At 42.6% G+C, this 13618-nt stretch overlaps 2 protein-coding genes across 23 annotated transcripts in view; one reads left to right on the top strand and one right to left on the bottom strand.

Annotated features, from left to right (window-relative positions):
• The window catches only part of LOC114660439 (serine protease inhibitor Kazal-type 1-like), an 821621-nt gene that overhangs the window by 147892 nt on the left and 660111 nt on the right, over nt 1-13618 (top strand). The window contains exon 4 of one of the 7 annotated variants that reach the window (XM_051934242.1): nt 9225-9292. The exons of the other annotated variants lie outside the window; for them this stretch is intronic. Coding sequence (XP_051790202.1) covers nt 9225-9270 — 46 coding nt within the window. The 3' untranslated portion in view covers nt 9271-9292. The remainder of the gene's footprint in view (nt 1-9224; nt 9293-13618) is intronic. 7 annotated transcript variants of the gene reach the window in all.
• LOC114660438 (serine protease inhibitor Kazal-type 1-like) overlaps nt 1-13618 on the bottom strand; it is a 565538-nt gene that overhangs the window by 82007 nt on the left and 469913 nt on the right. The gene's annotated exons all lie outside the window — the stretch shown is intronic.

The raw sequence follows: 13618 nt of genomic DNA, 5'->3' as shown, positions 1-13618 counted from the left end.
CTCCCGGAGTTTCAGAAGCGCGTTGTATGCGCCGCCGTGTATTTTGTTGTTTCATGCGGGTTCGTGTGTTTGGTCCCATTATCTGAGCCGAATCGTTTTGTACCCGTGAGCGTGTATTCATGACTTGTTTGTTCCTCAGCGTGCAAAATATGGATAAGTAATAAGGAGGATCGCACTTACTGTTAATATGGAGCCTTTTCTGCAGTTGAACGGTTAATAGTGGTTTATTGTAAGGAGATCCACCTATGCTGCATAGTGTGAAGGTGTTGAGATGACGTATGTTTAATATGGACGGTTCCTTTAGAAATGGGGCTTTGGGTGTCACTTCTTATTGATGTTAGTGTGTTTGTGGGTCTGATTCGTTGTTGTTGTGAACGTTTCGTGTGCCATGTCTCGTCTCTAATGGGCTTGGCGTGGCGGTCACGGCTTCTTTTTTTTGGTGCGTTAGGAGCTTGTTAAATCCTCCTCTTTGTGTGGGTCCCGTTTCTTGTGCAATGGGATTCGTGCGGCGCTGTGGGCTTTTCCGGCGTCTGGGGGGAGGGGGGAGGATTAGTGGGGCGCGAGCGTCTTCTTTCTTTTTGTGTGCCAGGGGCTTGTTGAATCCTCCTCTTTGTGTGTGTCCCGTCCCTTGCTTGTAGGGTGGGCGGGGTGGTTTTGGGTTCTTTTTTTTTTGTGTGCCAGGGGCTTGTTGAATCGTCCTCTTTGCGTGTGTCCCGTCCGGTGCCTGTAGGGGGGGGTGGGTGCTTGCAGGTGGGCGCGAGCGGCTTCTTTTTTTTTGTGTGCTAGTTTCATGTGCAATGGGTTTCGTGCGGCGCTGTGTGCGTCGCCTGCGTTTGACTCCTTTTTTCTGTGCTCACTCCTTTTTTCTGTGGTCGCGGCCGCCTCTCGCGGCACCTCATTTCTTGGGGCGCCTGCGCAGTACGTCTTTTTGCGGCTACGGCCCATGGCCGGATGTCCCTGCGTCCATCCGGTTTAGCATTCTCGGTTAGTAATATGGATTCACACTAACAGACATTTTAAGCAGGGGATTGTCAAATTTAAATTGAAGAAGCCTTAAACTTGAAGCAGCAGTGTTTATAAAGTTGTGAGGAAGTGCGCTTACCATTTGTGTGTTGAGGGCGCACCAGCGGGAACGAAGGGCCGTCTAACGGGTGAGTGCTGTGAGGCGCGGTGTGTCTGGGCACACGTGGAGCCGGTATAATGGCCAGTATAAACGCCGGTGTCCTCGCAGCCAGTCCAGCGCAGGCGGTTTAAGGTGCGGTGCGGCAGTTGTTTGTATACACAGGATTGAGCCCGAGATTGGGATCCCGTTTTGTAAAGAAATGAATTGAGTTACTGGTGAGTCGGCAGCTGGTGTGCTTGAGCTCAGCATAACCGTTGGCTGTCCCAGGGGGCTTACGCGCGCAACCGACAGGGGTTCGAGTTTAAATACATAGTTGGTCGGGGCGTGGCGTGAACGCGCTAGGGTCTACCTGGAAAGGTGCGTGAGGTAGACGGGGTGGCAGATTGGCTGGACAGTCTTGTCGGTTATATTTAAGGAGATTTTGATTTTGGGTTTGGTGTAATTGTTTTTGTATTTATACACACTTGTTATTGTGCTTGTGCATTTTTTTTTCTTTCCTGTTGGAGGAGCTTCTTGAGCCAGAGATTAAAGAAGACAACCTTCATTATTGGAGTGTGTGTGTAGTTTTTGTAGGACTGCACTGTTTTTGTAAATACAGCATATTTATTTTACTTTGGTTTTGTTTTTATTTATTTCTGAAGAAGTGTCAGTGCTGAAGGACTTAGTCTCAAAGCCCACCTGACACTACTGCATTTTTGTTTGTGCAGCACTCTTGTAAATAAACTTGCACCATTCACCCTTCAATTTTTGTCTGTGTCTCATCTCTCCACTGATCCTGTTCGGTTCATAAACTATCAGATGTCCAGAGTGTAGGCTGGGGCCACTTAACACTACACGGGATATCACAGGGGGCCCACACTTTTGCATACCGCTGTATCACACTTACTGCTTCTCAAAGTCTCGTAGCTTCACAGATGTTGTAGATGTCAGGTACCCTTTAGATGTTCTGTGCTCACCCTGTGACGTCTCTCAAGTTCACAACTCTTCTGAAAGGCAGTTGAGACGGGCTGAAGCTCGAGTCTGCGATGGCAGTGGCGTATCTTCAATTCCATTCATAGCCATTAATTGTGTAAAATATATGAAAGCAGAGGATATTAGAAAGGGGACAACAACAACGTTTATTTATATAGCACATTTTCATACAAAAAAGTAGCTCAAAGTGCTTTACATAATGAAGAAAAGAAAAATAAAAGACAAAATAAAAAAGTAAAATAAGACAACATTAGTTAACATAGAAAAGGAGTAAGGTCCGATGGCCAGGGTGGACAGAAAAAACAAAAAAAAAAACTCCAGAAAGCTGGAGAAAAAAATAAAATCTGTAGATGTTCCAGGCCACGAGACCACCCAGTCCCCTCTGGGCATTCTACCTAACAGAAATGAAATAGTCCTCTTTGTAGTTAGGGTTCTCACAGAGTCACTTGATGCTGATAGTCATACAGACTTCTGGCTTTTAATCCATCATTGTTGGAACATCATGGTGCTTAGAGTAGATGGTGGTGGCACAAGTCACCACCAAAAGGACACCGGAAAAGGAAACAGAAGAGAGAGTAGGGGTTAGTACAGATTATGAATAAATAGTTATTATAATGAATTGGATATACAGAGTATCAGGAATAAATTACAGTGAAGTTATGAGAAGGCCATGTTACAGTAATGTAAATTACTTTAAATAAAATACATAAAAATTTAAACAAATACATTTTCACAGCACAGTGAATGAGTCAGTTTACCTGCCAGGGCTCACATTGTAGAAATATGCAAAGAGTTTGGTAGAACTGACTTGTGAGTTAGATAACAGTGCCAACCTCTTAATAAATGTAAATGTTGATGATTTAATGAGTTTAAGTCAGAGCTCTCAGGATGTGGACTTACTGGTATCAAATGCAAATCCCACCGCTGACTCACCCTGTGACTTTGAATGAGTGACCTGCAAGGGTTCAGACTGAGGAAGTGGAGGAAGACGTTCACAGTGGGTGGCACGGTGGCGCAGTGGTAATGCTGCTGCCTCGTAGTGAGGAGACGAGCAGAAGTGTTAACCCTGACATGGGTGACAGGTGACATAAAAGCCAGCAAAGTACATTTAACAATACAACAACATAATAAGATGAGGATAATAAGAGTTATTAAGACATCAAATACTGATCAGAGCAAAGCTGGGCAGAAAGAGAGAAGATCAGTAAAGCAGTCAGCATCCATTACTGATGTCCAGTCTGGGAATAAACCAGGATCAGCTGCTGGGGGTCTTTTACAGGCCAGGTGGGATACCATCAGGCATGAGAAGGATTTAGTGTGACGGAGCAACATGTCTGTCTGTCACCTGGCAGGGTCATCACTGGACTGTCAAGAGCGTATCGACGGTCAGACGATGCAGAAAAGTGACAGTCCTGGAGACAAGAGCTTCAGCTGTGAGTTCATGAGGGGCCGAAGGGGGGAGAATGGAGACAAGTTGTAGAGCATCAGCCAAGTCATTAATACAGGGGGCTGAAAGATTAGGGGGGCACAAGTGAGGGGAGTCACCTGAGAATCTGGGACAGGAATGAAGGGTCACATCAGGGGGCACACAGGCCACGTAGCACACTGCACACCAGCTATCTGTTATATAGCGCCTCTCACATCTATCTATCTATCTATTATATAGTGCCTTTCACATCTATCTATCTATCTATCTATCTATCTATCTATCTATCTATCTATCTATCTATCTATCTATCTATCTATCTATCTATCTATCTATCTATCTATCTATCTATCTATCTATCTAAGTGACGTGTGTATCTCCAAGGCCTTTCTTAATTTACAACAGTTTTGAATATTCAGTAATCAGGAGGGTCATTCCTGCAGGCTTTTTTGTTTGTTTGTTACCCGGATGTGCCACCTTATAAATCGAGGGCACCAGCATGTTGGTCGGCCAGTCTGAGTCTGACACACACACACGCCAACGAAACAAGTCGAGATGTCTGCCATGCGCCTCCTGCTGCTGTGCGTTGCCTTCATTTGCCTCTCAGGTGAGATTCCTGCTTATTCAGTTTACGTCTTTACCAAAGTCACCAGTTTTGTGACAAACTGATAGAAGTGATTAGGAAAAATTGACTTTAAGAAGGTTTAAGGGGAGTGAATTCAATGAATTTTCAAGTTTAGTTCTGATTTCTGCTTATGTGTGTTTTGTGTGTTCTCTTCATGTGAGTTTTGTTACTGATGATCTGTTTGTTCTCTCACATGAACAAGTTAAATATGTTAATTTAGGTGTCATTGTGCTTATAACTTTACACTCCCCTGGAAGAATCTGTAAAATGTGAGGCATTTTAGTAAAATATGAGAGGTCAGACAAAGCCCCCTTCTCTTATTAGGAGCAGAGATCAGGTAAAGCTTTGTACCATCAGGTAGGACACGGGATGGAAACTAATGGCGGGCAGCAGCACTGGCACGGTGCCACCTGGGTTTATATGACATATGAATAGGTATAAATAGATAGATACTCTATACGATAAAAAGATATAGTATATTTACTAGAAATAGATAAATGCGATATATAAAATAAATAAATAGTACATAGTATATTTAAATAAATAAAAATAGATAAATGCAATATATAGTATAGGGTGTCCCACTCGGGAGTACAACTTTAAAAATGCGAATTACTCTGCAACGCGTGCATGTATCATTATGCAAGAAGGTTCAAAACATTCCTTATTTAATGAAGAATTGATTCTGTGTCATAAAGAGGCGGGCACTATAGCGGGCGCAGCTACGAGGCAACAGGACGGGGCAACGTGCCATACCTCTCATGCCAGTATGGAAGAGATCCGGTTGTTTTTTGGAGACAGGGTGATCTCGAAAAGTTTGTGGCCACCTCGATCGCCCGATTTAACTCCCACAGATTTTTTTCTATGGGGATATTTAAAGGGCAAGGTTTATGCAAGCAAACCCAGGACCATCGAACAACTGAAAGCAAACATCGAGCGTGAAATTGTTTCCATCGACAGTGACATGTTGCAGAGGACATTCTCAAATATGGAGCATCGCGTTTCCTTGTGCGCGGACGTTGAGGGAGGACATTTTCAGCACCTTTTGTAATGTGGACTTGTTTTCCACTAAATACAGGTATGTTCAGTTCTTACAGCTCGCCTTTACGTGCACGTGTTCGCGAGTAATTCGCATTTGTAAAGTTGTACTCCCGAGTGGGACACCCTGTATATATAAATAGATAATATTTAGAATATATAAATAGTACATAATATATACTGAATAAATAGATAAATACTACAGTATATATAGAATTTATAAGTAGATAAAAAGATATAGTATATATATTACATACGATAGATAGATAGATAGATAGATAGATAGATAGATAGATAGATAGATAGATAGATAGATAGATAGATAGATAGATAGATAGATAGATAGGCACTATATAATAGATAGATAGATAGATAGATAGATAAATAGATAGATAGATAGATAGATATATAGATAGATAGATAGATAGATAGATAGATAGATAGATAGATAGATAGATAGATAGATAGAGTGAAAGGCACTATATAACAGATAGATAGACAGACAGATGAACGATGCCCACTGCCCCGCCATGCCACTGATGTTGTTGCCCTTCCTTGCCTTTTCATTTTGATGGTCGCCTTGCCCACCTGCTCAGCTGTTTCTGTGTCTCCTTCACGTGATCTCCAGGTGGGAATGTCGGCCCCTCGGGATCATAGAAGGGTTGCTGGAGAGGAGCCCACTGAGGAGTTTGTGCCTTCAGAGCATCAGAGCAGCACATGCTGGATGTGACGATGACGCTGACGGATGTTTTTCGTGTGATGTGATGTCTGATGTGATGACAGATTCTTACTAAGAAGTCCTCCTAAATGTTTGTTTCTGAAATTGGATGAAGATTTAAGTTTTTCTAGATGTTTCAGGAAGTATTCATTGACGGGTTTCACCCTCTTGTCTTCCTCAGACTTGATCAGCGGGGCAGACATGAACGAACAGGTAAGGGTCTCCTCAGGTTTCCTCCTTCAGCTTTCCTCCTGGTTGCTTATGTCCACCTGACCTTCTGCTCTCCATTTCTGTAGCCCGACATACGACAGCGTCTGAGCTACCTGTGTACTAAAATGGTGAGTAACGAGGGCTTTGAAACCCAGCTGAGCGTTCAGATGTTGGTATTTGGACAGATAACTTGAATCTATGAGGGAATCAATGGAGGGGACTGAAGAGGACCGTTTGGATATTTTGTGTAATGAACTCCATCTAAAGGCCCATTGAACGTAAAGCACAGCACTTTAATTCCATTACGGGCCCAGCAGCGTGGGGACCTGCACAAGATCGCACAAGGCAGGCCATGATGGGAAATCACCAAACAAACCAATAACTTATATAGCGCCTTGTGATAGTGAATTCATTTAAGTGAGATTGTCATAGAGCAGCAATGTTTCCTTGGAGATGCAGAGACTCACAGAGGATCACAGAGGGACTCGGTGACTTGGATTGAAGCTTATTGTTTTATATAGCGCCTTGTACAGTTTGATGGTATGGTGGCACAGTGATTAGTGCCTCTGCTTCATGGACCCTGGGTATCAGGCTCAGATCCTAAATTCATCATGTCTACATGGGTTAGGTTAGGTTGATTGGCGATTCCCAGCTTCCCCCAGTATGAGTGTGAGTGGGACCAGTGATGGACTGGTGTCCTGCCTTAGTGCTACTGGGATGCTCTCCAGGTCTGAAAATGACACGAGGTGACCTTTTTGAAGTGACTCTGATCCTGAGGCACTCTGTAGGTAAAGCAGTTCATTTGTGTCCTGTGAGCTCTGGCAGGTGAATTGAGTCACTCAGGACCCCACAGTGACGGTGACAGTGCAGACATTGTTTTAACTTTATATAGCGCCTTTCAAAGGTAACTTCCAACCGGAGATAGTCTCCAGTTACAGCTCTCTAATTTCCAGATTTCAACAATGTGTCACTGCTGATAAACTTACTCAGTGAGGAACACACAGGCCTCGTCACAGCAGCTCACAGTTTATATAGCGCCTTTTCATAGTGAACTCCAATGTTAAACACAGTAATGTCAGCCTCTCACTAAAAGCCTCCCAACTCTCTCCCTGTAAACTTCTGGAAATCCTCTTTCTTTAGCTGATTCTTACAATTCATCAGACTCCGGTGTAGTGAAGGGTCAGTCTGCTGTGTGTTTGGGGGGAGCAGGTTAGCCGGTGGTCCGCAGTGCACTTCTGTTGTTAATCCTTTAATTCGTCCTTTTTCTGATTCTTCTCTCTGTGTTTGTGCTCGCTGTGTCTGTCAGGCGTCTCTTCTTCAGTCTGCACCGGCATTAAGAACTTTCTGTCAATGAGAGACCCCGTTTTACAGGGCAGTTTTGGGAAGGTGAGGTCAGAGGGGGCTTGTTGTCACATCAGACAACTTCAAATTGGCAGGGAGTGTCAAAGTGGCCACTGCTGTTGGTGATCTCATCACCTGAGTATGGCATTTTAAGGCCATGTCACATTACAAGACTTTTCCAGCTATTTTCACTTGTAGACTTCATTTACATAACGTCATCGAGTTGGGGGGCCATCATAGTGTGGTCCTGTGACCAGCAGTCATGTCATCTGACATCCCCATCTTTTCAGTCCAACCAGCTTGTGACTTGTGGCCTCCAACAGGTGACATTGGTGTAGGGGTGGAGCCTGTGTGCAGTAACGCTGACAGCCAATGAGTGATCAGCAGGAAGTGCAGCCCAGTGAATGCTGTGATGAGAGAAAAGCAACACAACAGTTTTGGACCCTGCATGGAGAAGAGGGACTCGTCTGTCTGATGTCTCGTGTTTTACATACCAAGAGAAAAATTGAGAAAGTTAAACAAGGGGGAGATACGGTGGCTGAAGTCACCACACCTGTCAACTCTGATCCTGGGCAACAGCTGAACAGGCAGCACATTACTGGCTATCACTAACAATAAAGGACATGTGGCAGTGTGGAAATGTGACACTGAGCTGGCCTGTCACCACAGAATCATGGAAGATGACATCCCCAGAAATTTCTAGTTGTATAATTTGACATACGCAGGCAAAGAGATCAGCAAGACAGTCGGCAAGTTTGACATTCCCTGTGACTGGAAGTCGTGTAGGGTGACGTCACCAGCAAGTTCTCATCATATAAACTGACAAACTCAGGTGACAAGATCAGCAACTGCAGTTGTCAAGTGTGACATCCCCTCTGAAGAGCAGTAATGTGACGTCAGTTTAAGGCTGTCACCTTCAGTGCGGCTGACATTATCGGTGTGTGACTTTGCTCAACATCAGCGACTGAAATCTGTGCACAAAAGTGCAAACTCCTTTACCTGCAGGTCTGTGTGTTAAGTTGAGACCAGCAAATCTCGCTCAGTGGGCTACACCAGAGCAGCTATGACTGTGGCATTTAAATAATTTATTCTTTTTCTTCATTTTGAACCCCTGCTCTCCTTCATCCTATCCTTCTATTTTACAGATGTTCCCCACCTAACTTTTCTATCAGTCAGACCATCTTGAGGTGCCTTTCAGTTGCTTCCATATTTCCACAAAGTGTCACAGACAACGGTCAGAAGATCTGTGACTGCGAGTGAACAGGCAGGTTTAGAACTTTTATATAGCGCCTTTCAGGGTGTGTAGTGAAGCAGCTTGCAGTCAGAACACATGGCCTTCCTTTTTTTTACACTCACATCACAGGCAGGTCATGTAATTGGCACGGTGGTCCGGCATGCCAGGTGTGTTTTGGGTCATCTGAACTTTTTAATCATTATTAGTCACTTCTATCCTCGTTCATCACGAGTGTGCAGCGTCAGCCAGCACTTTTTTGACATAATGAGATACAAACAGTTCAGGTATCCCATAATATTCTACATATTGACTCCCTGTATGCAATGTGATCCTTTTATTAACTAAGCTGTCGTACTGAGTGGACGGTGGTCACCTGATCCAGGACCACCACAGGTGTTGCTGTCCCATACCTGCCTCAGGTGTGCAGGTGGAGCCGAGCGCGGCTCTTAAAGTCTCCTGTGAGTGGAATGAAGGAAGCGTCATGGAGTGGACATATCTGCTTACTGCTTTTATTCTTCACATGTCTTTCCTTTACAGAAGTGCCACTAGTCCTCTCCACATTGAGAAACATGGAGCCTGTTGAATCCACAGAGGAACACCTGGAGGTCTGCTGATCTTCACTCCGCTTTGCATTTCACAAGCCCCCTTTGCCCCTCTGCTGACCACTGCAGCCTTTTAAATCTGAAATAAACGTTTCCTTGTAGCATGACATCTGCTCCCAGCCTCATCTTTATTGTGTTTGTGTTTATCTCATATGATATCCAAAGTGACCTCCAAATCACAGCTACATTCCCACAGTTCTTTCCTGATTCCCACAATGTAAGGCCTGGCAGGTGTGACGGCTCTTTTGAGTGACACTGCTGGATGCTGTGCCTGTCACTGGAGGAGTTCATAAGCAAAGGGCCTTTCTATTGTAAACTTCATGTTGTCCACTAGGTGGCCTCATAGGCAGGGTGTCTCCCTGGAGGACAAAGGAAGTCAATGGTGAAGGCTGAGTTAGATAGATAGATAGATAGATAAGACACTATATGATAGATAGATAGATAGTTAGATAGATAGATAGATAGATAAGACACTATATGATAGATAGATAGATAGTTAGATAGATAGATAGATAGATAGATAGATAGATAGATAGATAGATAGATAGATAGATAGATAGATAGATAGATAGATAGATAGATAGATAGATAGATAGGAAGATAGACTTTATTAATCCCAGGTGGAAATTCACATACTCTAGCACCAGCATACTTATAAAAACAATATTAAATTAAAGAGTGATAACAATGCAGGTATAACAGATAATAACTTTGTATAATGTTAACGTTTACATGAATTTAGATAATGGAAGTACGAAAATTCAAAAGTCTCAAAAAAATAATAGTAAATATCGTATTAGCGCAAACAAATGGAAATTATTACTCGGTGAAATAACGAAAAGAGATCGAATTGTTTGGATTTAAACTTTAAGTCGGAGACTTGTAGATCGTCTAATTTGTGTTGCCATCAGGGAAAAGTTGTGTTTCTTCTCAATGAAGAGGCGAATCCGCGAGAATTTAAAATTTTCTTGTTTGGTGAAAGTGAAATCCACATACGCGAGCGGCAGAGATCCAAAGTTGCTGGCATGTAGCACAGGCAGGGGGGTGGCGAGCAGAGCCCCCTAGTATATATATAAAAATGTATACAAATACACATAGAATTATAATTGTGATTAAAACATTAAAGTATCAGGGAAGGAAATAAAATGGATAATCATGACAAAAGTCTCACTGAAAGTAGGCCAAATTGCAGGTTCAGTTCTCTTTGCCATGCCAGGACACGAGGGGACTCACAATTGTATTTAAAAGAGTAAGGATCACATTGTTTTTAGCTCTTTTTCTGCTTCATCCAGAGAAGTAAAATGTAGAACTTGCCTTGAATATCCACTCTTAATTTAGCAGGATACAAGATGCTGTATCTGATTTCAGCTTTGTGTAAGTGCTGTTTAACACTGTAAAATGCGGCACGTTTGGCTGCTGTTGAAGGTGAAAAATCATGGAAAATACAAATGCGGTTATTTTCAAATATATTCTCTTGTTTCATTCTGAGACGCGACATCAGATTCATTTGAAGTTGTAATTCATTGAAAAGTACAACGAGGCCTCTAGGTTTTGATGCATTCGATCCACGCATACGGTAAGCTGCTGCTGTCTCAGCGTCTGATTTGATGTCCTCTCCAATCATTTCAGAGAACAGTTCAGCGATGAATTTCACTGGGTTTGGACTTTCCCGGTTTTCTGGGAGACCTTCAGTTCTGATTTTATTTCTTCCAGCACAGTTAGTCTGTCTGTCTCCAAGCTCTTTGCTTTCAGATTTGGTAGCTTTTGCTTTATTGTCACCAGAGGACGCCTATTCAACTCTTTCAATACGAATCCTGAACATTTGCTTAACGTCTTCAAGCTGAGCATCAAGTGCTCTAAATTTATTTTCAAAACTTCTCACATTTCCCTGTATTATTTCCTCAATTTTTTCAAGCATACCTTTAAAGTTTGCCTCAAAATGATTACTTAAATGTTGCGAAGCACAAGGGCCTAAGAGCATGGGGGGCACTTGGGGCTGTAAAGATTTTTTAAAAAATCAAATAAGTTAAATCACTTGCACAGTGCATTCCGTTAATAATTCACTGTTTCAACGCCATGTTTGCACCATCACCAGGCCAGTCCAATCCAATCCATGATGATATGACGTATTCGTCAGGCCTTCCGTTTACATGAATTTAGACTTTGGGAGTTCGGAGGTTTGGAGTTACAACATGTCCGCCCGTCTTACAGAGAAGTGTACATTCCCAAATGTGGCGACATTTGGTGTGTCCGGAAGAAGTTTTGAAGGATGTCACATGAATAGTGTAAATATATACTGTACATTATGTCATAAATAATTGTTACTTTTGTACTTTGATTTGATGTCAACAATTTTCAAAGTTCTAACTCGTAAACGGTAAATCATAGCAATTCTGTTGTTAAGTTATGGTTCCCATTAGTCAGCAGACGCCAAAAATTTGAACAATTTGACGCTTTTTATACTCTCGTCATACAACGCCATGTCGGCCAGTCGTGGTGGATCTGCCAAACATTATAAGAGTGGCGCCGCTAAACATAAGGCGCGCCTGCAACGGGAATTGAAAAACGCTAAGCTTACTGAGATTTCTACCTCTCTCAAAACTGAACAAGGACCAGCGGTGGTAACTGGTAATCGTCGCAGCGGCCGTAAGCAGGTTATGCAGGCAGTGCAGAGAGTGAAATGGTCGCAGGTACGGAGTCTGGAAGTAGCGATACAACGGCTTCAGATCAGGTACTGTCTGATGAAACCATTAAAATGGAGAAATTACTAAAGACAAACAAGCAATAAATGTGACAAGCAATCTACTAGCGACATGATTTCAGATTTCTTGAAACTATTGACACCTCACTTTATGATGTCCGTTTTCTCAGAACCGTCAGCCGGTGTTGTTGTTTAAATTTGTTACAAATTGAAATGGCTTTATTTTATAGCACAGAACACTTTCTACTTTCTAGTTACATTACATTTTAATCATCTTCCTTCACAAAGTTGTCTTGGAAAAATAAGCAGGTCCACATCTTAAATATGTTTATGTACGAGTACTACTACCCATGCACACCTCCCACATTCCATTCCCACAATTTATATTTTATTTTAGCTAACTTAAAGCTGATGTAATAAAACAATTAAAAAACTTATCACAAATTCCATTTGGAGAGCTTGTCACCAGCGTGTGATCTGATAGTGACGCGGTCCTGGACGCCACTGCCCAGCTGGCCCCTAGGATCTAGTTGTGAAGAAATCACTAAGAGTTATGCTGGACAGGAGGGGCCCACCTCAGGGCGCTGCACAGGGGGTCTTCAGCAAGCTGGCTACGCCACTGGAGGGGAGTCGACCTTGAATGTAACAATGGGATTAGCTGACGCTCTCAGCTGCTTATTGTCCCCCGTTAGTTGGAATCGGCCCTGAAAGAGTTAAAGTGGCTCTTGTGTTTTTGGGCTTTTCCTTTATCTGTCACGGCCTGACCCCTGGTGAATAACTAACTGAGGTTTTACTGTGTATTTATGAATTAAATTGTGCCTTTTATATCTATTTAAATATTACTTAACAATTTTCACATCTGCATATATATTATATAGCACCTTCCAAATCCATCTAAGTATTTTGTCGTGTACTTTATATCTGTTTATCTGTATATTATATAACAACCTTCCTACTTCTCTAAATGATTTAGCACCTTTCATATTGATCTGTCTCAGGTGTTTATTTTTTATTATTTTGCTGAAACATCTACAATTCAATAATTACTTATGTAACAGGAAGTGATCACTACACAATAATATTCTACTAATCCTATCAGTTTTAATCACTTCGCTTAGCCATACCAAGTTTTCGATTTATCTTTAACATTAAATCACCATCAAACCAATAACTGGCCAATTTCAAAGCATCGTCTGCAACCAATGACATCCCGAATGCTCCCGTTTGTGTCAAAGTAGTACAGCGGACCATGAAATGGGTCCATTTTCGGGTAGGTGGGTCATCTCGGCTCCTTTCTGTGTCCCCCTTCATCTCTGCTGCTGCAGTAATGAGCATAGAATGCGAATCAGCCCTGAGCGCGTCCACATGTCATCACATTTTAGTGTCACCACGTCAGCTAACGGCAGAACCTAACTGGGGAGTAAAACTCAACGAATGTGGGGAAAACAAACTAAGGTGACAAAGAGAGAAGAGGAAATGAATGAGACGCCAGATGTTTTTATGTGACTACAGCGACACACCCAGCCGTCCTTCTCATAAAAGGTGCACATCAAAACCAGAAAGCTGTCTGTAACTGACTGGACGACCTGTAATCCTGTCCATGGTACAAAATAAACATAATGCCCACT

The sequence above is a fragment of the Erpetoichthys calabaricus genome, chromosome 11 (genome assembly GCF_900747795.2).
Source record: "Erpetoichthys calabaricus chromosome 11, fErpCal1.3, whole genome shotgun sequence".
Classification (NCBI taxonomy): domain Eukaryota; kingdom Metazoa; phylum Chordata; class Cladistia; order Polypteriformes; family Polypteridae; genus Erpetoichthys; species Erpetoichthys calabaricus.
This window is presented reverse-complemented; position numbering and strand designations above follow the sequence as displayed.